Here is a 22,292-nt window from a genome sequence, read left to right on the forward strand (position 1 = left end):
ATTTCGGGCAGCTTGCTCCATCCAATGGATATAAGAATATTTCTGCATGCATAGTCTGCATGTTTTCACACCAAACTGAAGCCTTCCCTTGCAGACAGGCTACTGCCTCTTCTGTGGCTAAAGTCCTCCTGAAAAAGATTCTCCCTATCTGGGGAGCTCCTCTTAAACTTCAGAGTGATCGAGGAACACAGTTTACTTGCCAGGTGTTTTGATAAATATGTGCTGTTTGGTCACTTTTACACTTTCATTGTGCTCACCACCCTCAATCCTCTGGCTTGACAACATCATTAAGACTCACTTGGAAAAATCCGTAGAGGCCCTCCAACTACCTTGACCAAAAGCATTGCTATTGGCCCCTCTAGATCTCAGATCTGCCCATTTTGGAACTCAAAATTCGCACCCTTTGAGACGGTCACAGGACACCCAATGCACTTGGTTCCTGCTTCTTTTGACCCACAGCTGATAAAGGAGAGATATTCCAATACTGCAAAGGGCTAATTGTTTCTATTAAAAATAACCATGTTCCAGTAAAGCAATCTTTTCACGGTGTGCCCTTAGGAAAAAAAGACCTTAGACATCATACCTTGCAACTGGAGATTTTGTCTGATTTGAAAAGACGTCGCCAGAAGAACTCTCCTTCAACCTTATGGAAAGGCCTCTATCAGGTACTGCTAACCAGCTCTTGTGCCACCAAACTCCAAAGCAAAGACTCTTGGATTAACATGATACATCTAATGAAAGTGCCAAGCTCTTATTGGGCCTGCCCGTCACCTGGTGACCTGAGAGAAAAGTTTCCCCAGAACTGAAGCCGATGACCAGGCCTGTTAGAAATTTGTTAACAGAATTTTGATGATATAATGCTTCAGATGATCTCCAATGTCTAGGATCTTGGTAAAATATTAACTTTAGATGAAAGGACCTGAGAGCTCCCTACCCTTTCATGTCATTTAAATGCAACCTAAATAGGTTTGTAATCTTTGTACTTTCCCTCCAATTTGAGACACTACACTCAGGAGAGGTCCTTCCTGACACTGAATGACAAAAAGCCATGGAAGTCAGAAAATCCGACTCTTAATCAATCGTGTTTTCAGAGAAAGATCTTGATCAAAGGGGAGAAATGTAAAAAAAATAATAAACCAGAAACCTCAATTAAATAGAGTTGGGAGCCAGGAGGAGGAGCTCTCACATGTGACAACAATACAGCCCAAGAGAAAGAAGAAAGACTTTCCTTTCCTGGCAAGGACTCAGCCAATGAAAAACCATGGAAAACTTTTTGTTTTTGTGGCCCTCCCAACTTCATTTTCCTCTCTATGAAGGCTTTCTCCTTCTCTTGCTGTTTGGGGACTTGGTGTGGCTCTGGACAGTTGCAGATCCTAAATCACAATTCTCTACTGTTCTGTAAATAAATCCATCTTTGCTGGAGAACTATCTTCAGTCTATTTGTTTTAGGCCAACATCAGAATGATGAGGATATTCCTAAGGCCCTACATCAGAGACACTTGGCTAAAAGTAAGAAGTCATAACAAACAGAGAAGCATCTATGCATGCCTTGAGGCCTTGGATGGTTTAGGAAGCGGGTAGCCCAGTGTGCAAAGTCAACAGTTGAGCTTTATTTCAATTTCTGGGCAACATGAGACCAAGAGAGGTCCAAAAAACTTACTTTATTAGCCTGTTTGAACTATTTCTCTGTCCCCTTTTCCCCACCACCTCACATCTCCTGCAGGACAGTACGTCCCCAGGAATCCTCTATATGGTTCTCATGATGGAAGAATAAAAGGGTAGCCCTTCTGAGCTGGTCCTGGACACTCAGCAGAGCGCTGTTCTTTTGAGGGGAAGGGCAGGACAACCACCTTCTCCTCCATGGGCTCCTGGAAGAGGAAGGAGACATCCAGGGGTTCTCCTTGGGGATTGGTTGTTAGATCGAGCTGCACAGGGAAGGTCTCAACAGGGTCCTTTTCCTGGGAACCTTCACGCTTCTTATCCCAGTCAGGAAGGTACTGGACAGACCCTTTGGGCACAGCTTTGGTGGGTGAGTTGGTGGGAGCTGTGTTTTGCTGTTGGAGCTCTTCTGTCTTGGAGGGGTTTGCAGGTCTCTGGTTTACAGTAGCGTTTTCACCTCTAGGCGTGGGAGCCTGAAAAGAGAATGCTTTCAAATAAGGGAAAGTCCTCCAAGAAAGTCCTTGATATGCTTGATACTAGATTATTCTGGTTGGTACCTTTCTGATGGAATTCTCAAAAGAAGATTAGCTAAGTGGGCCTCTGATTAAAGGGAATTCCCTGACATCTAGTGGTTAAGACTCTGGGCTTTCACTTGCCATTGGTCAGGGTTCAACTTCTGATTGGGGAACTAAGATTCCACAAGCCATGTGGCCCAAAAACCCAGAACAGATAAGGGCTAGGGGAAACCAAAACCTTTGGAAACTGGACTGTAAGCTTCACAAATTTTGGAGCTGAAAAATGACCCAGAGAGGTAAGATGGCTTGTTCAAAGTCCCTAATAAGCTGCCTCCCCACTCCTAGTAGTGGTGGCAGAAGCCACCTTTACTGATTGCTTATTCTGTGCCAGGCCCAGAGCAGTCCCCTTCAGTCGGATCCTCTGGCCTATGTCTCATGGGGATCTGAAGAAGATAAGTGTTGCAAGCCCATTCTACAGGGGAGGCATCCAGGACTCAGCGAGGTAGGAACTTGCCCATGTCCACACAGCTTGTAGGAGGCAGAACAGGATTGGAACCCAGGTGGCCTGTCTTAGCCACCTCTCATCTATACCAGGCTGCCTCATGGTAAGTGCTTAACAAATACTTGCAAAAAGGGATTCAGTGTCTCCCTGGAAACAACTTCTACCTATGGTTCAGGATAAGACTCTTTGGGACACTGAATTTAATGTCACAGAGGGCTGAGCCATTCAAGCTAAATGGGTCTTACTTATGCTGTAGGGAACATGCTGTAACTAAAAGAAAGTGTAGCAGATCTTCAATCAGCTACCTTGTGGATGTGGCCTTAGAGTATCCTGAATAAAGTGGTGATCATGGATTTTAGGAAAATAAAAGGAGAATGTAGGGTAGAGGCAATTAAATATAGATCATCTGCTCTTTTATTCACAGAAAGACAAACAACTTGACTAAAAAATACCTGTGAATTAAAGAAGGAGCAAGTTACGGAGATAATCTTGCCCTGGTTTCCTTGTGGTTCACCCAGAGAACCATGGCAAATACCAACAGGCTAAAGAAAAAGAAAATACAGTGTTATATGTGCACACATGATCATAAGTGGAATCAACTTCATTTTTGCTTAGACACACAGCCAATCAACACTTTTATGCTCCTACCATGTAATAGGTGATGGTGGTGGTCCTGGTGTAGTCACTAAGTTATGTCTGACTCTTGTGACCCCATGGATTGTAGCCTGTCAGGCTTCTTGGTCCATGGGATTTTCCAAGCAAGAATACTGAAGTCGGTTGCCATTTCTTTCTCCACGGGATCTTCCCAGACCAGGGATAGAATCCCTGTCTCCTTCATTGCAGGCAGATTCTTTACAGACTGAGCCACAGGGCTCTGAGCCAATACTTTTGGAGGAAGAAATGGCAGCCCACTTTAATACTCTCGTTGGGATAATCTATGGACAGAGGAGCCTGGCAGGCTACAATCCATGGATCACAAAGAGTCAAACACAACTGAGGACTGAGCACGAGCCAATTCTTTAGATCATCCCTACCAATTAATCACCCAAACTAGGCTAAGTTGCCTCCAATGAGATAAACTCAGGATTTCTTGAGGAACAAACTCTATTAGAAAATTCTTTGTGTTGAGCAGAAACCTATGTCTATAGGACACACACAGAAATCCGGATATATCTCTTGGCCACATTTCTATCCTTGCATCAGCTAGAAAACTTGCTTTCATCTCTCATGCAGCAGCCCTTTATGTAGGTTTCCCCTGAGATTTTGCTTCTCAGACAAGACTACTCTCAGCTCCTTAAACTTTATTTAAAAATAAAATGTTTATTTTCTTATTATAAATGTAATAGTTATTTAGAATAGGATAAACAAGAAGAAAATTAAAAGACCTGTAATTACATGAAAGATACCTGTTTCCTACCGTGATTTGATTTCTTTTCTTCTGACATTTTTCCCAATGAATACACATTTTTTCTTCTATAAAAATAGAATTATACTGTACATAATATTTTACAACTCTCTTTTGTCATTTAACAATATATATAATGAAAATCCTTTTTATGACACTGCATAGTTTTCGGCAATTTTCTTTATAATGGCTACCTAATATTCCTCTGTGTTATTTAACAAGTTCTCTTTTGTAAGACAGTGGATTAAATCTAAATTTTTATGTTTAAACATTTTCACATATCTTTATGGCAAATTCTTAGAAGATAAATTTTAGAGTCATAGAGCATGTACTTTTTCAACTGTAAACAGAGGGCCATTGTACAGCAAGAGAAAACTACAACTACAGGTCCAGTAATGTGAACCAGGGATCAAATTGCCAACATCCGCTGGATCATGGGAAAAGCAAGAGAGTTCCAGAAAAAACATCTATTTCTGCTTTATTGACTATGCCAAAGCCTTTGACTGTGTCGATCACAATAAACTGTGGAAAATTCTGGAAGAGATGGGAATACCAGACCACCTGACCTGCCTCTTGAGAAACCTGTATGTAGGTGAGGAAGCAACAGTTAGAACTGAACATGGAACAACAGACTGGTTCCAAATAGGAAAAGGAGTACATCAAGGCTGTATATTGTCACCCTGTTTATTTAACTTCTATGCAGAGTACATCATGAGAAACGCTGGACTGGAGGAAGCACAAGCTGGAATCAAGATTGCCAGGAGGAATACCAATAACCTCAGATATGCAGATGACATCACCCTTATGGCAGAAAGTGAAGAAGAACTAAAGAGCCTCTTGATGAAGGTGAAAGAGAAGACTGAAAAAGTTGGCTTAAAGCTCAACATTCAGAAAACTAAGATCAAGGCATCTGGTCCCATCACTTCATGGGAAATAGATGGGAAACAGTGGAAACAGTGTCAGACTTTAATTTTGGGGGCTCCAAAATCACTGCAGATGGTGATTGCAGCCATGAAATTAAAAGATGCTTACTCCTTGGAAGGAAAGTTAGGACCAACCTAGACAGCATATTATAAAGCAGAGATATTACTTTGCTAACAAAGGTCCGTCTAGTCAAGGTTATGGTTTTTCCACTGGTCATGTATGGATGTGAGAGTTGGACTATAAAGAAAGCTGAGCACCGAAGAATTGATGCTTTTGACCTGTGGTGTTGGAGAAGACTCTTGAGAGTCCCTTGGACTGCAAGGAAATCCAACCAGTCCATCCTAAAGGAGATCAGTCCTGGGTGTTCATTGGAAGGACTGATGCTGAGGCTGAAACTCCAATACTTTGGCCACCTGATGTGAAGAGCTGATTCATTTGGAAAGACCCTGATACTGGGAAAGATTGAGGGCAGGAGGAGAAGGGGAGGACAGAGGATGAGATGGTTGGATGGCATCACCAACTCGATGGACATGAGTTTGGGTGAACTCCGGGAGTTGGTAATGGACAGGGAGGCCTGGCACGCTGTGGTTCATGGGGTCACAAAGAGTCGGACAAAACTGACTGACTGAACTAAACTGAACTGAATGTGAAAAGACTTTAGACTCTTTTCTCTAATCCTCTCTTAATTCTTCTTGAAACTCAGAAGAGCCACAGTTAAATAAAAGATTGCAGGAGGGGTAAAAAGAACAAAAGGACAGGCCTTGACTCCTTCTTCACAGCAGGTCCTAAGCTCTAGGTCAGGCTTGAGCCTCAGAGAGGAAAATGCTTTGAATTGGATATGAGATAGAAGTTTTGATTTAGAATTGACTAAAAGGAAATTTTTAATACCTGAAAGTGAACCTTAATAATCTAAGTGAAATCATTCTTATTACTGAAACTAGTAATAAGAACTAGAAACTAGAAAACTATGTGATCTGCCCAAGATGGTACCGAAAAGTGAGACAGGGAGATTCCACAGAAGATGCTGAAGATGTTTTCCCAATTATTCCTTAATATTCAATTGACTGGTTATAAAAGTCTTAAAAAATTTTTTTTTTTATTTATTTGGCTTCATAGGGTCTTGGTTGCAGCATGTGAGATCTGGTTCCCTGACCGGGAGTCAAACCGTAACCCTCTGCATCAAGAGCACAGGGTCTCAGCCACTGGACCACCAGCTACTGCTAAGTCACTTCAGTCGTGTCCGACTCTGTGTGACCCCATAGACGGCAGCCCACCTGGCTCCACCGTCCTCGGGACTCTCCAGGCAAGAACACTGGAGTGGGTTGCCATTTCCTTCTCCAATGCATGAAAGTGAAAAGTGAAAGTGAAAGTGAAGTCACTCAGTCATGTCCGACTCTTAGCGACCCCATGGACCGCAGCCCACCAGGCTCCTCTGTCCATGGGATTTTCCAGGCAAGAGTACTGGAGTGGGGTGCCATTGCCTTCTCCAGACCACATCTCAAAAGCCTTTTATAGAGACCTCTCTGAGACATAGTTCAGATTCAAAGACACAAACAGGTTGAAAGTTAAAAGATAGACAAAGTTTTACAATGCAAGGAGTAATCGAAAAGAGTTGGGAATGACTGTACAAGTATCAGACAAAATTGACTTTAAGACAAAAATTGTTACTAGAGACAAGGAAAAACATTTTATAGTGATAAAAGGCTCAATTTATTAGAAATACACAACTATAAATATATGTGCCCTTCACAACAGATCCCCAAAGTACATAAGCAAAACCTGACAGAATTCAAGGAAGCCATAGGTAATCCAACAATAATAGTTGGAAACCTCACTTTCAGTAATGAATAAAACAAGTATGCAGAACATCAACAAAGAAACAGAAGTCTTGAACAACACTATAAACAAACTAAACCTAACAGCCAACTATAGAATGTTTCACCTAACAATAGCAGAACACATTCTTCTCAAGTGTACATGGAAATTTCTCTAGGATATGCCTTAGGTTAAACGATAAAACAAGTTTCAGTAGATTTAAAAGAATTGAGATCATACAGAGTAGATTCTCCAACCACAATAGGATGAAATTAGACATGAGTAACAGAAGGAAAGTGAAATTTTCACAAATATGAGGAAATTAAATAACTCTCCTAAGTAACCATTTGGTTAAAAAAGAATCACAAGGAAAATTAGAAAATATTTTGAGATGGATGGGAACAAAAATAATGTGAATAACTTGTGAGAATCGATTCAATCATTGCTTAGAAGGATTAAGCATTTGCATCTACAATTATGTTAAAAGAGAATAAAGATTGTAAATCAATAACCTAAGCTTCTACTTTAAAAAGCCAGAAAAAAGAAGAGTAAACTAAGCCCAAAGCAAACAAAAAGAAGGTTATAATAAAGATAGAAAGGAAATATATAAACTGGAATCTAAAAAAGTAAAAGAAAAAAAATAAATGAGACTGAAAATTGATTTTTCGGGGGGAAAAATTAATAAAATTAACAAAGTTTTAGATAGACAAAAAAAAAAAAGACTCAAACTACTGAAATTGAAATTAAATAGGGTACAACACCTCTAATATTTCAGAAATAAAAATGAAGTACTGTAAACAATTGTACGCTGTCTAATTAGATAAGTTAGATGAAATGGATAAATTCCTAGGAAGATATGAACTACCAAAACTTGTTCAAGAAGAAATATAAAATCTGAATAGATTTATAGCAAGTAGAGAAATTGAATTATTAATCAAATAAACTTCCCACAAAGAAAAGCCCAGGCCCAGATGGCTTCACTGGTGAATTCTACCAAATATTTAAAGAAGAATAAACACCAATCTTTCACAAATTCTTCCAAAATAAAATAGAAGAGGGAAAATTTCCCAACTCATTTTATGAAGCCAATGTTACACTTATATGAAGATTAGGCAGAGACAACACGGAATAACTACAGGCCAATGTCTCTTATAAATATAAATTTAAAATCTTAAAAAACTGGCAAACTGCATTCAGAAACATATAGAGGGATTAAACATCATGATCAACTGTGACTTATTCCCAAAGCACAAGGTTGTTTTAATGTACAAAAATCATTGGTATATACAATACTAATAGATTAAAGGAGAAAAAAAAACAAACGATTATCTCACTAACACAGAAAAAATATTTGGCAAACTCTAGCACTGTTTTTCACGGAGAAGGCAATGGTACCCCACTCTAGTCCTCTTGCCTGGAAAATCCCATGGACGGAGGAGCCTGGTAGGCTGCAGTCCATGGGGTCGCTAGGAGTCGGACACGACTGAGAGACTTCACTTTTCACTTTCATGCATTGGAGAAGGAAATGGCAACCCACTCCAGTGTTCTTGCCTGGAGAATCCCAGGGACGGGGGAGTCTGGTGGGCTGCCGTCTATGGGGTCGCACAGAGTCGGACACGACTGAAGCGACTTAGCAGCAGCAGCAGCAGCACTGTTTTTCAATAAAAACATTCAACAAAACTAGGACTAGAAGGGAACTTTCTCAACTTGATAAAAAGCAGCTATAAAAAGCCTACAGTTACCATCATATTCAATAATGAAATGCTGGATGCTTTCCTCCTAAAATCAGGAATAAGATAAGGTTGTTTGCTCTTCCCACCTCTATTTAACATTGTACTGGAAGTTCTAGTCAGGAAAGCTAGGTAAGAATTAAAAGTCATTCAGATTGGAATGGAAGAAGTAAAACTATATCTCTTTGTAGAAGACATGATCTTGTATACAGAAAATCCTAAGGACTCTACTAAAAAACTGTTAGAAATAATAAACGAGTTCAGCAAGGTTACAGGATACAAAGTGAAAATATAAAAACCAACTATATTTCTATATATTTGCAATGAATAATCCAAAAAATAAAATGGAAAAGTCAAATACATTATATCATCATCAAAGAGAATAAAATACTTAGCTATACAAAAAAGTGAAAGTTTTGTACACTGAAGACTACAAAATATTGTTTAAAGAAATTATATAAGTCCTAAACAGATGGAAAGACTTCCCATATTCATGGACTGGAAAAATTGTATTTTTAAGAGGATAGTACTTTCTACATTTGGTCTAGAGATTCAATGAAATCCCTATCAAATTTTCTGCTTTTTAAAGATAGAAACTGACAAGCTGATTCTGAAGTTGACATATTATGAAAACGCAAGGGATTCAGAATACTCAAAGCAATATTGAATAAGAAAACAAAATAGGAGGGCTTACACTTCCCAATTCAAAATTTACTACAAAACTACACTACTGGAGATAGTGTGGTACTGGTATAAGAATAGATGTGCAGATCAATGGAATAAAATAGAGGGTACAAAAGTAAGCCCTTACATTAATAGTCAATAGGTCTTTAGAATGCATGTCAATACAATTAAATGGGGGAAACAATAGTAATAGTCTTTTCAATAAACAGTGCTGGGACAACTGGATATTCACAAGCAGAAGAATGAAGTTGAACCTCCTAACTCATACCATATACAAAAATTACCTCAAAAATGGGTCGGAGACCTAAAGCTAAAACTATAAAACTCTTAGAGGATTACATAGGAGTAAATCTTAGTGATCTTAGATTAGACAATGGATTCTTAGATATGATACAGAAAGCACATTCAACAAAAGAAAAAAAAACAGGATTTCATTAAAGTTAAAAACTTTTGTACTTCAAAGAACATCATCAAGAATAGAAATGAATAGAAAAATCAGATAATGGGAGAAAATATTTGAAAGTCATATATCTGATAAAGGAATCATATTCAGAATATGTAAAGAATTCTTACAATTCAACAATAAAAAGACAAATAATCCAATATTTAAATGACAGAGGATTTGAATAGATGTGTCTCCAAAGAATACATACAAATGGCCCAAAAGCATATTAAAAGATACTCAATATCATTAGCCATTAGGAAAATTCAAATATAACCAAAATGAGAGACTACTTCATACTCAGTAAGATATCTATAATAAGAAAGACAGATAATAGTAATGCATGCATGCGTGCTAAGTCATTTTAGTCATGTCTGACTCTTTGCAACCCTATGGACTGTAGCCTGCCAGGCTCCTCTGTCCATGGGATTCTCCAGGCAAGAATACTGGAGTGGGTTGCCATGCCCTCCTCCAGGGGATCTTCCTGACCCAAGGATCAAACCCACTTCTCTTACGTCTCCTGCATTGGCAGGTGGGTTCTTTACCACTAGCACCACCTGGGAAGCCCAGGTAATAATAGGCATTGACAAAAACATGGAGAAATTGAAACCCTCACACATTGCTGATGAGATCGTTAAACTGGTGTAGTCACTTTGGAAAAGTTTGCTGTTAGTCAAAAGGTTAAACATAGAATTCTCACGCGTGTGTGCTTAGTTGCTTAGTCACATCTGACCCTTTGCAACCCTGTGGACTGTAGCCCACCAGGCTCCTCTGTCCAAGGAGTTCTCCAGGCAAGAATACTGGAGTGGGTAGCCATTCCCTTCTCCAGGGGATCTTCCAGACCCAGGGACCAAACAGGGGTCTCCTGATTTGCAGACAGATTCTTTACCATCTGAGCCTCCAGGGAAGCCTAGAATTCTCATATGACCCAGCAATCCCACTCCGAGGTGTATACCCAAAAGAAATGAAAACATATGTATACATAATAACTTATATACAGGGAATTCCCTGGAAGTCCAGCAGTTAGGACTCAGTGCTTTCACTGCCATGAGCCTGGGTCAACCGTTGGTTGGAGAACTGAGATCCTCTGAGTGATGTAAGGGGAATGACTGTTAATGGATGTGGAATTTCTTTGAAGGTTGATGAAAATATTCTAAAATTAGATAGTAGTGATGATGGTTCAACTCTTTGAATAGACTAAAAAGCACTGAATTGTACACCTTAAAAGGGTGAATTTTATGGTATGTGAATTATATCTTAATAAAACTTTTATTATAGCTAAGTGAATAATGGGGGGAAACAGCTTGCATTTTGCCTAATTGTGCTATAATCCACTGTGCCAATTGACATTCCTACCAGGTGTGCCTTAGATGGTTTCAAGGTGGCACATTTGCCATCTTGGCTGCTTTCTTTGAAATAAGTCCTGTTTGATTTCGTCCTTCTTAGTAAAGAGTGGTCCAAGAAATGGAACATCATGACGTATTCCAAATGTAACTGGTTTTGTTCAGATAAAAGCAGGGCCACTACCAACCACTGAGGGATTTGTCTATATTTTATAGCCTTCTGTGATCATTTTTTGCCAAGGCACCACATTGCTGATGAAAACTGCATTTATGATCAAATGTTATTGCATCTGGGCCATCTTTAGTCAGTTGCTCCTTAAGGTGAATGAAAGTGTCTTGTGCATTACAACACTTCACATGTCATTTTACACATTATGAATACCCACAGATGATCTGTGAGCACAAATCTTGAGTTATGAAAACACTCGGCAATGCTCACCACAGAGCCAGGGGACTCCAGTGCACAGCTGCTACCCTCCGACTTGACACATGGTGATTCTTTGATCAAATATTCCACAAAGTAGGCAGGGCCAAACACCCACTAGTATGAAACAAGAGGTGAGAAATAAAAATCAAACCTTCCCAAGTGGTGCCATGACTCAGCTTTGACAACATTAGATTTACAGAAACCACACATCCCCAGAGTCACTGTCAACAAAGGCTGCTTTTTGTCCCTGTGATCCCCACCATGACCAAACCTTGTATTATGATTTTGTTATTTAGAAAACGTAACTTTTCCCATACCTTTCTTCCCTTCTTAAGGATTTAAATGGGCTCAAAAACCTTCCCTTGGGTGAGCTTATTTTTCCCCATGTAAATTTGTTTTTAAATTAACTTTTCTCCATATGATAGATACCAACACAATCCATATACAAATGAGCATTTCCTCTAACCCATAAAACTCAACATACACTCCTGTATTTAAAACACAGAATAGAAGTTTACTTGTTAAGTGGTCTGTGGTCAACCAGATGTGGGACTGTGGTAATAAACAGTGAACCTAAGTAGAATAACCCAAGGAGACCATGAGTCCATTTCCCTTCTTGCCTTCAGGGCAATGAAATGAAATCAAATCACACAATTCTAGTGGAAATCCCACAGACAAACTCAGAAACTAGACACAATTGAATGTGCATCAAGGTTACCAAGGTAGGAAATGAGGAAAAGGCTCTTAGGTTCTAATCGAAGGGAGTGCCTTGATAACCATGGCAAGAATTATGAGACATGTTGTTGTAGCTGACATTTCAGACTCACCTGACTAGAAGTCTTGGTGATTTTGACGAGAGAATACTGCTTTGAGGGGCTCTCACTGTTGTATTTTGCAAGAGACTCAGTAGCAGTTTCCATGAACCTGGGGTTTGACAAATCATAGGGGCTGGTGCTGGGGCAGTCAGGGCATGTCATGATAATCGCGCTTTGAGAAACTGTAAATGCCAAAGAGAGCAAGTTTAAAATTAAACTCCTTAATGATGCATAATTCTGTAAATCACATGATCACAACAGAGGTGGAGATCAAAAGGAGAGAAGATAACACCGCGCACTGTCAAGGACGGAGCGGGAAAGCATTATTTAGAAATTTAGCTTTCTGCAGAGTGTTCTACAAGGAGCGTGTATTACTTTCATGATTTAAAAAGAAACAAAGCAATATTTTTTTTCACCTTACACAAATCTTTTTACCCTAGAAATTTGGTTTAAAAACACATAATATAGTACAGTTGACCCTTGAACAACATGAAGGTTGGGGTGCTGACCCTCCACATAGTCAAAAATCCCAGTTTAACTTTGTTTTGAGCCCTCTGTATCCATGGTTCTGTACCCACAGATTCAACCAACCAAGTATCATGTAGCATTATAGCATGTATTTGATGAAAAAAAAAAATCCATGTATGAGTGGACCCTGATAGTTCAAACACATGTTGTTCAAGGGTCAACTTATATTGGTATAAAAACATTTTCCCAATTAGCTCACTATCTTCCAGCATCACTGCCTCTGTAAAGAGAATGAGTTGGGATTTCATTACTGTCATGTTCTATTTACCTTTTAGTCACCAGCACCAAAAATAATGTCTGACACATGGATGGTGCTTAGTAAGTGCCTGCTGGATGAATGAGTGAGTGAATGACATATGGAAGGCGGAAACACACCCTCTTTGGTTAAACAATGTATGTGAGCTGGAAAACAGAAGTTGATCCAATCACTGTATGACTGAATAGGTTAATCACCCTAATGATACAGCTAGAATGTCTGACTGGGAGGGGCTGTGGGTGGCATAACTAGTGTAAAAGTCACACTAGGAAGCTTGTCTAGCAGTTGTTCTAACAAAGCAAACACATTGCTTTGATCAACTGTGGTTTTATTTGGATGTATTTGGGCATATTGTGGGGGAGTGACATCCATAGCTTGTCACTCCCAGGCACGAGTCATTGCCTGACCTCCCATACCTCTGGTACCTAGGACTTCCATTTCAGACTTGATCTGTTTTATTAGTTGTTGTCCTCGAATTTATTTTAGGTGAGTCTCATCTTCACAACCAGGAAGATTTAGCTCTGTTGCCTTGTCCTTCAAAGGAACCAATAGTATTGTTGTCACCTAGACCTTGTTAGAAATGCAGAATCTCAGGCTCTACCCCAGATCTACAGGAATCAGAATCTGCACTTGAATGAGATCCCTCAAGGGAGTCACATGCACTTAATAGTTTGATGAGTAGCCATCCTATTTTCCTGTGCTGTGGATGCTTACTTTTCAGGACCCAGAATGAATGTATGTATTTGTTCATTTATTCAATGATATTATAGACTCCTTACCCTTGATAGGTGGAGGAGGAAATGGTAACCCACTCCAGTATTCTTGCCTGGGAAATTCCATGGACAGAGGATCCTGGCAAGTTATAGTCCATGGAGTCGCTGAGTCTGACACGACTGAACCCGCACACACATACACACATCCACTTGATAGGAACTGGGGGAGAATTGTAGCAGAGAGGAAGAAGGGATAAAATGTTCTACAAGATGTAAGACAGAGGACCCCAAATCCAGGCAGCGCATGGTCTGTGCTCCATGAGTGGTTAGGCTAAAGTTGTATAGGGATGTAGAACAGGAAAGCACTATTTCTTGTTTGTTTCTGTTCTGTTTTCTTGAATAGAAAACATGGTGGAAGAAGCAGCCTTGGCAATGATCTTTAAAGAATTAGGAGTTCCAAGGGCAGAGGTTATCCGTGGAGGGTATCCTCAGCAGAGGGAGAAGCACTAACCAGATGCAGAGATTGGAGAATTGTGACGTGTGTTCAGAAAACAGTAAGTCATCTGGTTGAATGGAGTGCAGAATCGGTACAGTCAGTGAAATAAGGCACAGGTAGCTAGAAAGGAAGCCTGGGGATCAGTCATGGAGATTGTGCCACTTACATCAGACTGAAAATTTAGGATTTGATGTAAGACACAATGTAGAGCTTTTGCAGGTTATTTAGAAAGATTAATTGTGGGACGAGGAGCAGTGCAAGTGCTGGGTATACAAAGAACCTGGCTTTGGGATGAATAAGAAGTGAGGATGGAAGAAACCCTATACAGTACAGCATAGTAGAGTTAAATGCTCTTTTTTCATCTGTTATTAAAATGAAAAAAATGAAAGTGATCTCTTACCTGGGCGAAGAGTACAATTATAAGCAGGTAAATAGAAAATTCTTTTTTCCTTATTAATGTAAAATATTGCTTTGCATTGGCCATAAACCTAGAACCAACAAATGCACTTCATGACACAGTGGAATGAACTAAGACTTTAAAAAATACCCCTGAAATGAAACTGGACGTTTCATTTTTAAGGAACAAGAAACTCAAGGTCAATTTTCATAGTTTTTGGATGGAGTAAACTGCCAGCTGATCATTAAACAATTTAACCTTCACCTGAGACACAGCTTGACTTCTTCCCAGCCTCCTTCCTGCTTAGATGTGACTGGGTGTAAATGAGCTCTAACCACAGCCAAGTGAGCAGAAGGGATGTATAACCACTTTTAGGTCTAGCCTGTAAAGCCCCGCCACACGCTATCTGCCCTCTATGCTCTTTCTCTTTCCACTGCTTGATGCAGATGAGCATGGTGACCACTGAAGCCACGAGGTGAAGGCTACAGAGTCTAGGGGGCCACAACATGGAAGTATCCAGTCTCCAAATCACTCCTGGAGGAAAGCCCCTTCCTCATCAAGGATTTCTATTTTAAACTTTACATGAATGGGAAACCAAGTTCTATCATTTTGCAATTGGTATATCCTTTTGGTGTATGTGTTATAGCAGCTAGTGATACACACATATATTTTGTCTATTAAGCTAGTGCCTAACAAACATAATTCACAACAGGGTATATAGACTGTTTTGCTTTCCCAAACCAGATAGGTGCAGTTTGACAAGTTTGGTTAAATGACTAGAAAAAGACATCTTTGCCAAACTCTTCACTTCTAGATACTTATATCACACTTCTAGATACTTACATCACACTTATATCACTTATAAAGTTTCATATAAATTAATGAAAATAATCTCAGGATAGTTGAAAACCAAATGAAAACTGATGATGCTCTTTTCAAGCCTCTTCAATGGTCCTCTTTAAAAGGATCAGTTCTGACTCCCTTTAGGTTCTGTGATACTACGAAATCCTTCCAAAACACCTCTGAGAGCACTCATACCACAGCCCTCCCTCTCCCCAGCCTCAAATCTCATATAAGTGTTCTTGAAAACAAAATAAAGAAAATGAAAATTGAATTCCAAAGCTCCCCTGCCATTGCTTCTACAGTTTTCCTTAAACATACATCCAGAGCACTAAACCTCAGATCTTTGCCCCTCAATTTAAGCCTAGCTCAGAGCCTACAGGAAGGTTTTAGAGGCAGAAAACAGTTTGGGGGCAACATTTCAACTCTGGGGTCATGACCCCAGTGGGAGTGTCAGAAACCCCCTCTGATTAAATTATTTTTTCTATCAAATTGAAATAACCACATAGGCACCCTGCCCCAGAGATTATAAAGAGGGACATTTAAAGATGGCACATGTTGAATAATCTTCATCTTGTAGACAGAGGACACCTAGTTTCCCCCCTCAAGCTCCTGGGGAAAGTACTCACCGATTCATGAAAGATCCTCACTTCACAGTTCTTCCATGATGTCCTGCTGAGCACATGGCAGCCAGTCTCTAACACATCCAGTGTGAAATAGAACAGAGATCCCAGACCAGCCTGTGCAAGGGGGAAGAGAAATGCACAGCTCACATGAAGCAGAAACTTCTAACGACCAGCCAAGAAACTTTCTGTTTTATGGCAAAGCCAAAGGCTCTGATGTTTGTGAAGTGTTCCTATAAATGATGGGACACAAGTTTCAGAGTGGATACCATTAGCACTTGTTTCTAATACTACTAAGAGGCAGTAGCACCCTAGCAGAGGAGAGCAGCATGTACTCAGCAGGGTTTCTGACTCAGAAAGCACCAGCCAACAGGTGCCTCTGGGTTCCCTTGCCCTGGCCAGCCTCCCCAGCTGGTGCAAACACCTGCCCCGGCGGGGACCACCACTTACCTCCTGTCTGTGTTCACGGGCATCGCTCACTCGGTTGAGGCTCAGCACGTAACCGTCCTTGCGGTCCCTGTTGATGTCCTGCAGGATGTCATTTGCGATATCCAGCACATAGGAGCTGTTGCAGTCAAGGGAGAGGAGAGACGAGGGCCTGGCGGCTGGCTGGGGTGGAGATGTAGCCCCGCAGCCCATGGCCAGGGTGCAGAGCACCAGGAGTAGGAGCACATTCATCCTATGGTGAGAAGGGGTGAGTGTGCGGAGCTGCAGGAATGAGGCTGTTTATAGGATCTTGAGGCCAACTTGTGCAGCTTTGTAATCGCAATCTAAACCAGTGATCCGGATATGAAGCACAGTGTCTTATTTTATCTCTGAAATTCCAAACGTAGATTTCGCTGAGTCAGTACTTTGGTTGGGATTTGCCACTATCTATAACCTTAGACCCCAGAGTAATCTCACATTCATGTGTACATATAAACAGATTAAAGTTTCCTGTTACCCAAGAAATCAATACAAACACTTGGGTCAAGGCTCCTGGGAGACCGTTATTGAATTCTGATTTGTGTTCAGGGCTCTAGCTGAGTCAGAATAGGAAGACTATCACCTCCTCTCTCATTATCCCTAACAGCTTGCCTCCAGTCAATGTCCTGGCCACACTCACCTTTATTTCAGGCTTGGAGCCCGGAATCAGTGGTAATGGTGCTCAGTGACTTCATACTCCACAACCCGGGTTCACCATTCTTGTTATATCAGAAAAAGGGCTTTAAGCCCATATCATATACATGAAGCTCTGGTGAGATCCCTAAAGCATTTTGGAATCTGGCTAGAAAGGGTTCTGTTTCATGGCCAACAGGCACATGAAAAGATATTCAACATTGCTAATTGTTAGAGAAATACAAATTAAAATCATAGTGAGATACCACCTCACACTGGTCAGAGTGGCCATCATTAAAAAGTTTATAAATAATAAATGCTGATAGGATGTGGAAAAAAGGGAACCCTCCTCCACTGTTGGTGGGAATGTAAATTGGTGCAGCCACTATGGAGAACAGTATTGAGGTTCCTTAAAATATTAAAAATAGAATTCTCATATGCCCCAGTAATCCCTCTCCTAGGCATATATCCAGAGAAAACTCTTAATTCAAAAAGATACATGCACCCAAATGTTCATAGTAGTACTATTTACTAAGACATGGAAACAATCTAAGTATCTACTGACAGATGAATGGATAAAGAAATCACATATCTATGATATATATGATATATATATGTAAGCTTTCCTAATGATTCAGATAGTAAAGAATCTGCCTGCAATGCAGGAGACCCAGGTTTCATACCTGGTTCAGGAAGATCCCCTGGAGGAGGAAATGACACCCACTCCAGTATTCTTGCCTGGAGAATCCCATGGATAGAGGAGCCTGGCAGTCTACAGTCCATGTGGTTTCAAAGAGTCAGACACAACTGAGCAACTAACACTTTTGCAAATATGTATATATGTGTTTATAATGGAATATTGTGCTCAGACACTCAGTTGTGTCTGACTCTTTGAGACCCCATGGACTGTAGGGGTCCTCTGTCCATGGGATTCTCCAGGCAAGAACACTAGAATGGGGTGTCATTTCCTCCTCCAGGGGATCTTCCCAACCCAGGGATGGAACCTGCTTCTCTTAAATCTCCTGCATTGGCAGGTGAATTCTTTACCATTAGCATCACCTAGGAAGTCCATAAAGGAATATTACTCAGCCAAGAAAAAGAATGAAATAATCCTATTTGAAGCAACATGCATGGATTTAGAGATTAGCTACTAGGTAAAGTAGGCCAGACAAATATCATATGACATTGCTTATATGTGGAATTTAAAATATGACACAAATGAACATTTTTACACAATAGAAACATACCACAGATGCAGAAAACAAACTTACAGTTACCAAAAGGGAAAAGGGGAGGGAAGGATAAATTAGGAGTTTCCAATTAGCAGATACAGATACTATATATAAAAGAGATAAACAAGGTCCTACTATATAGCACAGGGAACTATATTCAATATCTTATAATAAACCATAATGGAAAAGGATATGAAAAAGAATGTATACATATATTTAACTCAATCACTTAGCTGTATATTGGAAACTAATAAAACACTGTAAATCAACTGTATTTCAATTAAAACTAAATAATTTTTAAAAAGTGTTCTATTTAGCCTCATTTAGGTTTTTTAAAATGAAGACTTCATTTACATCAAAAAAGTGAATGGCAGGTCAATAGTTCTCAAATGATACTCCAATTCAACACATTTTTTCTTTGGAGCTGTGTGCAAGCAAACTTGTTCAGAGATTAAAATCTAATATTATTGTTAAGAGATAGATACTTTGGCCATTTGATGCAAAGAGCTGACTCATTGGAATAGACCCTGATGTTGAGAAAGCTTGAGGGCAAGGGGAGAAGGGGGTGACAGAGGATGAGATGGTTGAATGGCATCACCCACTCAATGGACATGAGTCTGGGCAAACTCCAGGAGATAGTGGGGTCACGAAGAATCGGACACGACTGAGCAATTGAACAACAAAATCAATGATGGGCGGGTGATCTGGAATACAGGAATACACTGGTTTGGACACTTACTTTTCTCTTTTAACTTCTTTTTAGGGTTCTACTTAGAAGTTACTACCGATTGAAACTTTCTATTTGAAAAGCACATACACACATTACAGACAGTTCGTCACGAGAGAGGGGAAGCTTCTAGACTAGGCTTCACAGAAGGTATTCCATAGAAACCTAGTCCATGAGAGGCATTCCTCACCCCTCTCTCTGCCTAGCTCCCTTCCACATTTACCCACCCTCTCCCACCCCTCCTTGTCCTCAGTGTTCTGTGCTCAAATAAGTTTAGGAATTGCTGCCTCCGTAACTGCACAGTTTACAGAGTCTCAATACACATGAGCACGTTAAAGGCTCTCTGAAGCTTTGAGGTGAGGAAACCTACTTATATTGCAATTTCCTACACTAACTTAACTATAGGAGAGATTTTTGTGATACTTATTATTAATAATAAGCTTTGGAATTGCTGTACTGGTAAATATGAATAGCTAGCTATCTGTGAGGTTTTTTGATAAGAAACTGGTCAGAGGAATGAAGACTTTTTTACTGAAAGTATTCCAGCTGGATTGAAAGAAATGTCCCTCCATAAGACATTTACTATTACCTCTGTTTATTTGAAACTTCAATTTCAAAGTTTCAAAACCTAAAATATAATGATTTGCATTACTAGAAAGGACTACTGTAATTAGTTACTGTGATAAAATTTAGATTTTTATTTAAAAGTTGAATGAAGGGACTTCCCTCATGGTGCAGTGGTTAGGAATTCACCTTGCAGTGCAGGGGACCCAGGTTCCGTCCCTGGTCTGGGAGCTAAGGTTCCACATGCTGTGGAACAACTAAGACACAATAACTGAGCCTGAGCATTACTGGAGAGGCTGGGTGCCTCATCCAAAGATCCCACATGGCACAACTGGGACCCGAGGCAGCCAAATAAAATAAATAGATAATTTTTTTTTTAATTAAAAAAGAAAAAAATATTGAGTGGAAAATAGTTTTTTCTTCATTGACTGCCATGCACTTGGGGGACACTGTAGATCTCCTGGTGGTAGCATACAGACTCACAGAAAAGTACCCTTAATGGTAATTTAGTGATTCTAACCATCAAATTTCTGAGATGAGAAAACTGAGGTTTAGGAGGAGAAGCCTGGGGTGCTACAGTCCATGAAGCTGCAAAGAGTCGGACACAACTTAGTGGCTGAACAACAGCCTAAACAAAACTCATAAATGGATTAGTGGCAAAACCAGTTACAGAAACCTTCTAGTTTAGAATCCTTTTCATCAGAGCAAACACTACAGTAATAGCCTAATTGTAAGTCTCTTAATTACCAACTGAATGAACTTGGAAAGTCAGTTAATCTCCATAAACCTCAGTTGTCAGATCTGTAAACGGGCTAACTACAGCACCTGCCTCACAGGAGATTCTATACATGGGGGGCTAGGCTCACACTTGGCACCCAGGGCAGCTAGTGTTACAGGTAGAATCATGGCAGTTACTTGAAACCCCGTAGCACTGAGCAAGGTCAGGGTTATGCCAAAAAGCATGTTAGCATCTCTGGAATCAAGGGTTAATAAAACTAATTAGCTTAATAAAACATAGCCCCTAATTTCTGCAAGCAAATAATCAGTTTTCAAAGCTTAATTTATAAGTTCAAATCTAATGATCCCAACTCCTTAGAGATGGGCTTTAGGCATTGTTCTCAACTAAGATCAACACTAGGAAAATGAGTATGAAAATCAGAAGTGGGTATGGACACCAGACATTCAATTATTGGGATACAACAAAGATTTACAGCCAGCAAGTGAACACACATTCACAGAGCTCAGATGATGTGCAGAAAGAGGGTGGGAAGCAAGGAGGAGACAGGACTGGAAAGGGGCCAAAAGAGGAGGAGATAGTTTGAAACCCGAGGAAATGCAGTGGATGTGAAGGGATAAAGGCCTTCACTGCAGCTAAGAAGACAGGCAAACAGATTCAAGGGGGATTAAACTCTGACTGATGGGAGAGGAAACTGACTTTGACTCAAATGTCCGGGCTCAGCCCTTCCTTAGCTGTGTGACCACAGGTGAGAGATTCCTTAACGGTGAAGACACTGTGGGGGTCGTAACAGTTAGTTTCCTTGCCCTCAAAACAACAGCACACACCTGCACATATAGACACGCCTATACATTCACACACACATACACACTTGCATCTGCTTGTAGAGAGGGAAACACATTTCGTCTTTTCCCAGGAGCCCCACCCCGGCTTCACTTCTGTTTGGTCCCCCATGTGTGTGAATGATTTTAGTATCAGCAGAGAAGTTAATTCAGCATAGGAGTGTGAAAGAAAGGTTGTGGAACTACGAACCCGGTTTAAATCTTGGTGTTGGTTTAGGGTGGTCACCTAATCCATTGCTTACCATAAAAACACACTGCAAGTCATGTTTAATTTTAAATTTCCTAGTAGGCACATTTAAAAAGTAAAAAAAGCAGGTGAAATTAATTTTAATATTTGACTTAATCCAATAGATTCAAAATATCATCGGTTTGATTTTCGATGTGAGCAGCAGTAAGTGGCAGCTTGCAGAAAGCAGCCACGAGCAGTAGCTGGAAGCAGGGTCTTCGTTTCCCAGACCAGGAGTCCTAACCACTGGACCACAGAAGTCATATGCTGGGAAAGACTGAAGCCCTAACTGCAATCTAGGGCTAAGATCCCTAGTCTTGCAAGAACAAATTCAGGCAAGGAGGCAGAAGGTAAAGAGAAAAGTAAAGTTTACTAAAAAGAAAAGTACCTCCTGAAAGGTGCCTAGGCAAGCTCAGAGAGACAGCCGCACCTTTGGGAAGTTTAAATCCTTAACGAAGGGGAAGTTTTCTGGGTCTTCACTTCCCTCAGGCCAATCACCTTGCTTTGTCCCCTCCTTGGGTAATTTGTCTCAGGACCCTCCCCTGGGATCCACATGCACACCCTAGCCAAAGTTGGATCTTGAAGTGAAGGCTTCTGGGAGGAGTATGACTCATTATGGCCTGGAGTTAGCCTCTGACTTTTGACTCCAAGGCGCCTTTCTCCCTTATCAGACAGGGTTTTTTCCTTTCTTTGTCCTTGCCATGATTATTCCCTTGAGGTAAGAGACAAAGACTGGCTATTTACCCGTTTTTG

At 40.4% G+C, this 22,292-nt stretch overlaps 1 protein-coding gene across 1 annotated transcript; it reads right to left on the bottom strand.

Annotated features, from left to right (window-relative positions):
* Positions 1-1,588: 1,588 nt before the first annotated feature.
* FETUB (fetuin B) lies at positions 1,589-16,917 on the bottom strand. Its single transcript, XM_019958406.2, has 7 exons — positions 16,565-16,917; positions 16,121-16,231; positions 14,655-14,742; positions 12,274-12,443; positions 11,459-11,560; positions 3,129-3,218; positions 1,589-2,132 (listed from the first exon to the last, which is right to left on the bottom strand). Exons 1-7 carry the CDS (start codon positions 16,790-16,792, stop codon positions 1,758-1,760), a joined length of 1,164 nt encoding a protein of 387 aa, XP_019813965.2. The 5' UTR covers positions 16,793-16,917; the 3' UTR covers positions 1,589-1,757.
* Between the last annotated feature and the right edge of the window lie 5,375 nt (positions 16,918-22,292).

Source organism: Bos indicus, chromosome 1 (genome assembly GCF_029378745.1).
Source record: "Bos indicus isolate NIAB-ARS_2022 breed Sahiwal x Tharparkar chromosome 1, NIAB-ARS_B.indTharparkar_mat_pri_1.0, whole genome shotgun sequence".
In the NCBI taxonomy this organism is placed as follows: Eukaryota; Metazoa; Chordata; class Mammalia; order Artiodactyla; family Bovidae; genus Bos; species Bos indicus.

What these genes read in the sequence shown, in the direction of transcription:
- FETUB (XM_019958406.2), bottom strand. Translation starts at nt 16,792, where the DNA reads ATGAATGTGCTCCTACTCCTGGTGCTCTGCACCCTGGCCATGGGCTGC. An exon ending in CCCGTGAACACAGACAGGAG is followed by an intron (nt 16,232 to 16,564) that starts GTAAGTGGTGGT and finishes CCCCTTGCACAG; the next exon opens with GCTGGTCTGGGATCTCTGTT. An exon ending in TGGAGTCCCCTGGCTCTGTG is followed by an intron (nt 3,219 to 11,458) that starts GTGAGCATTGCC and finishes CTTTTTCTTTAG; the next exon opens with CCTGTTGGTATTTGCCATGG.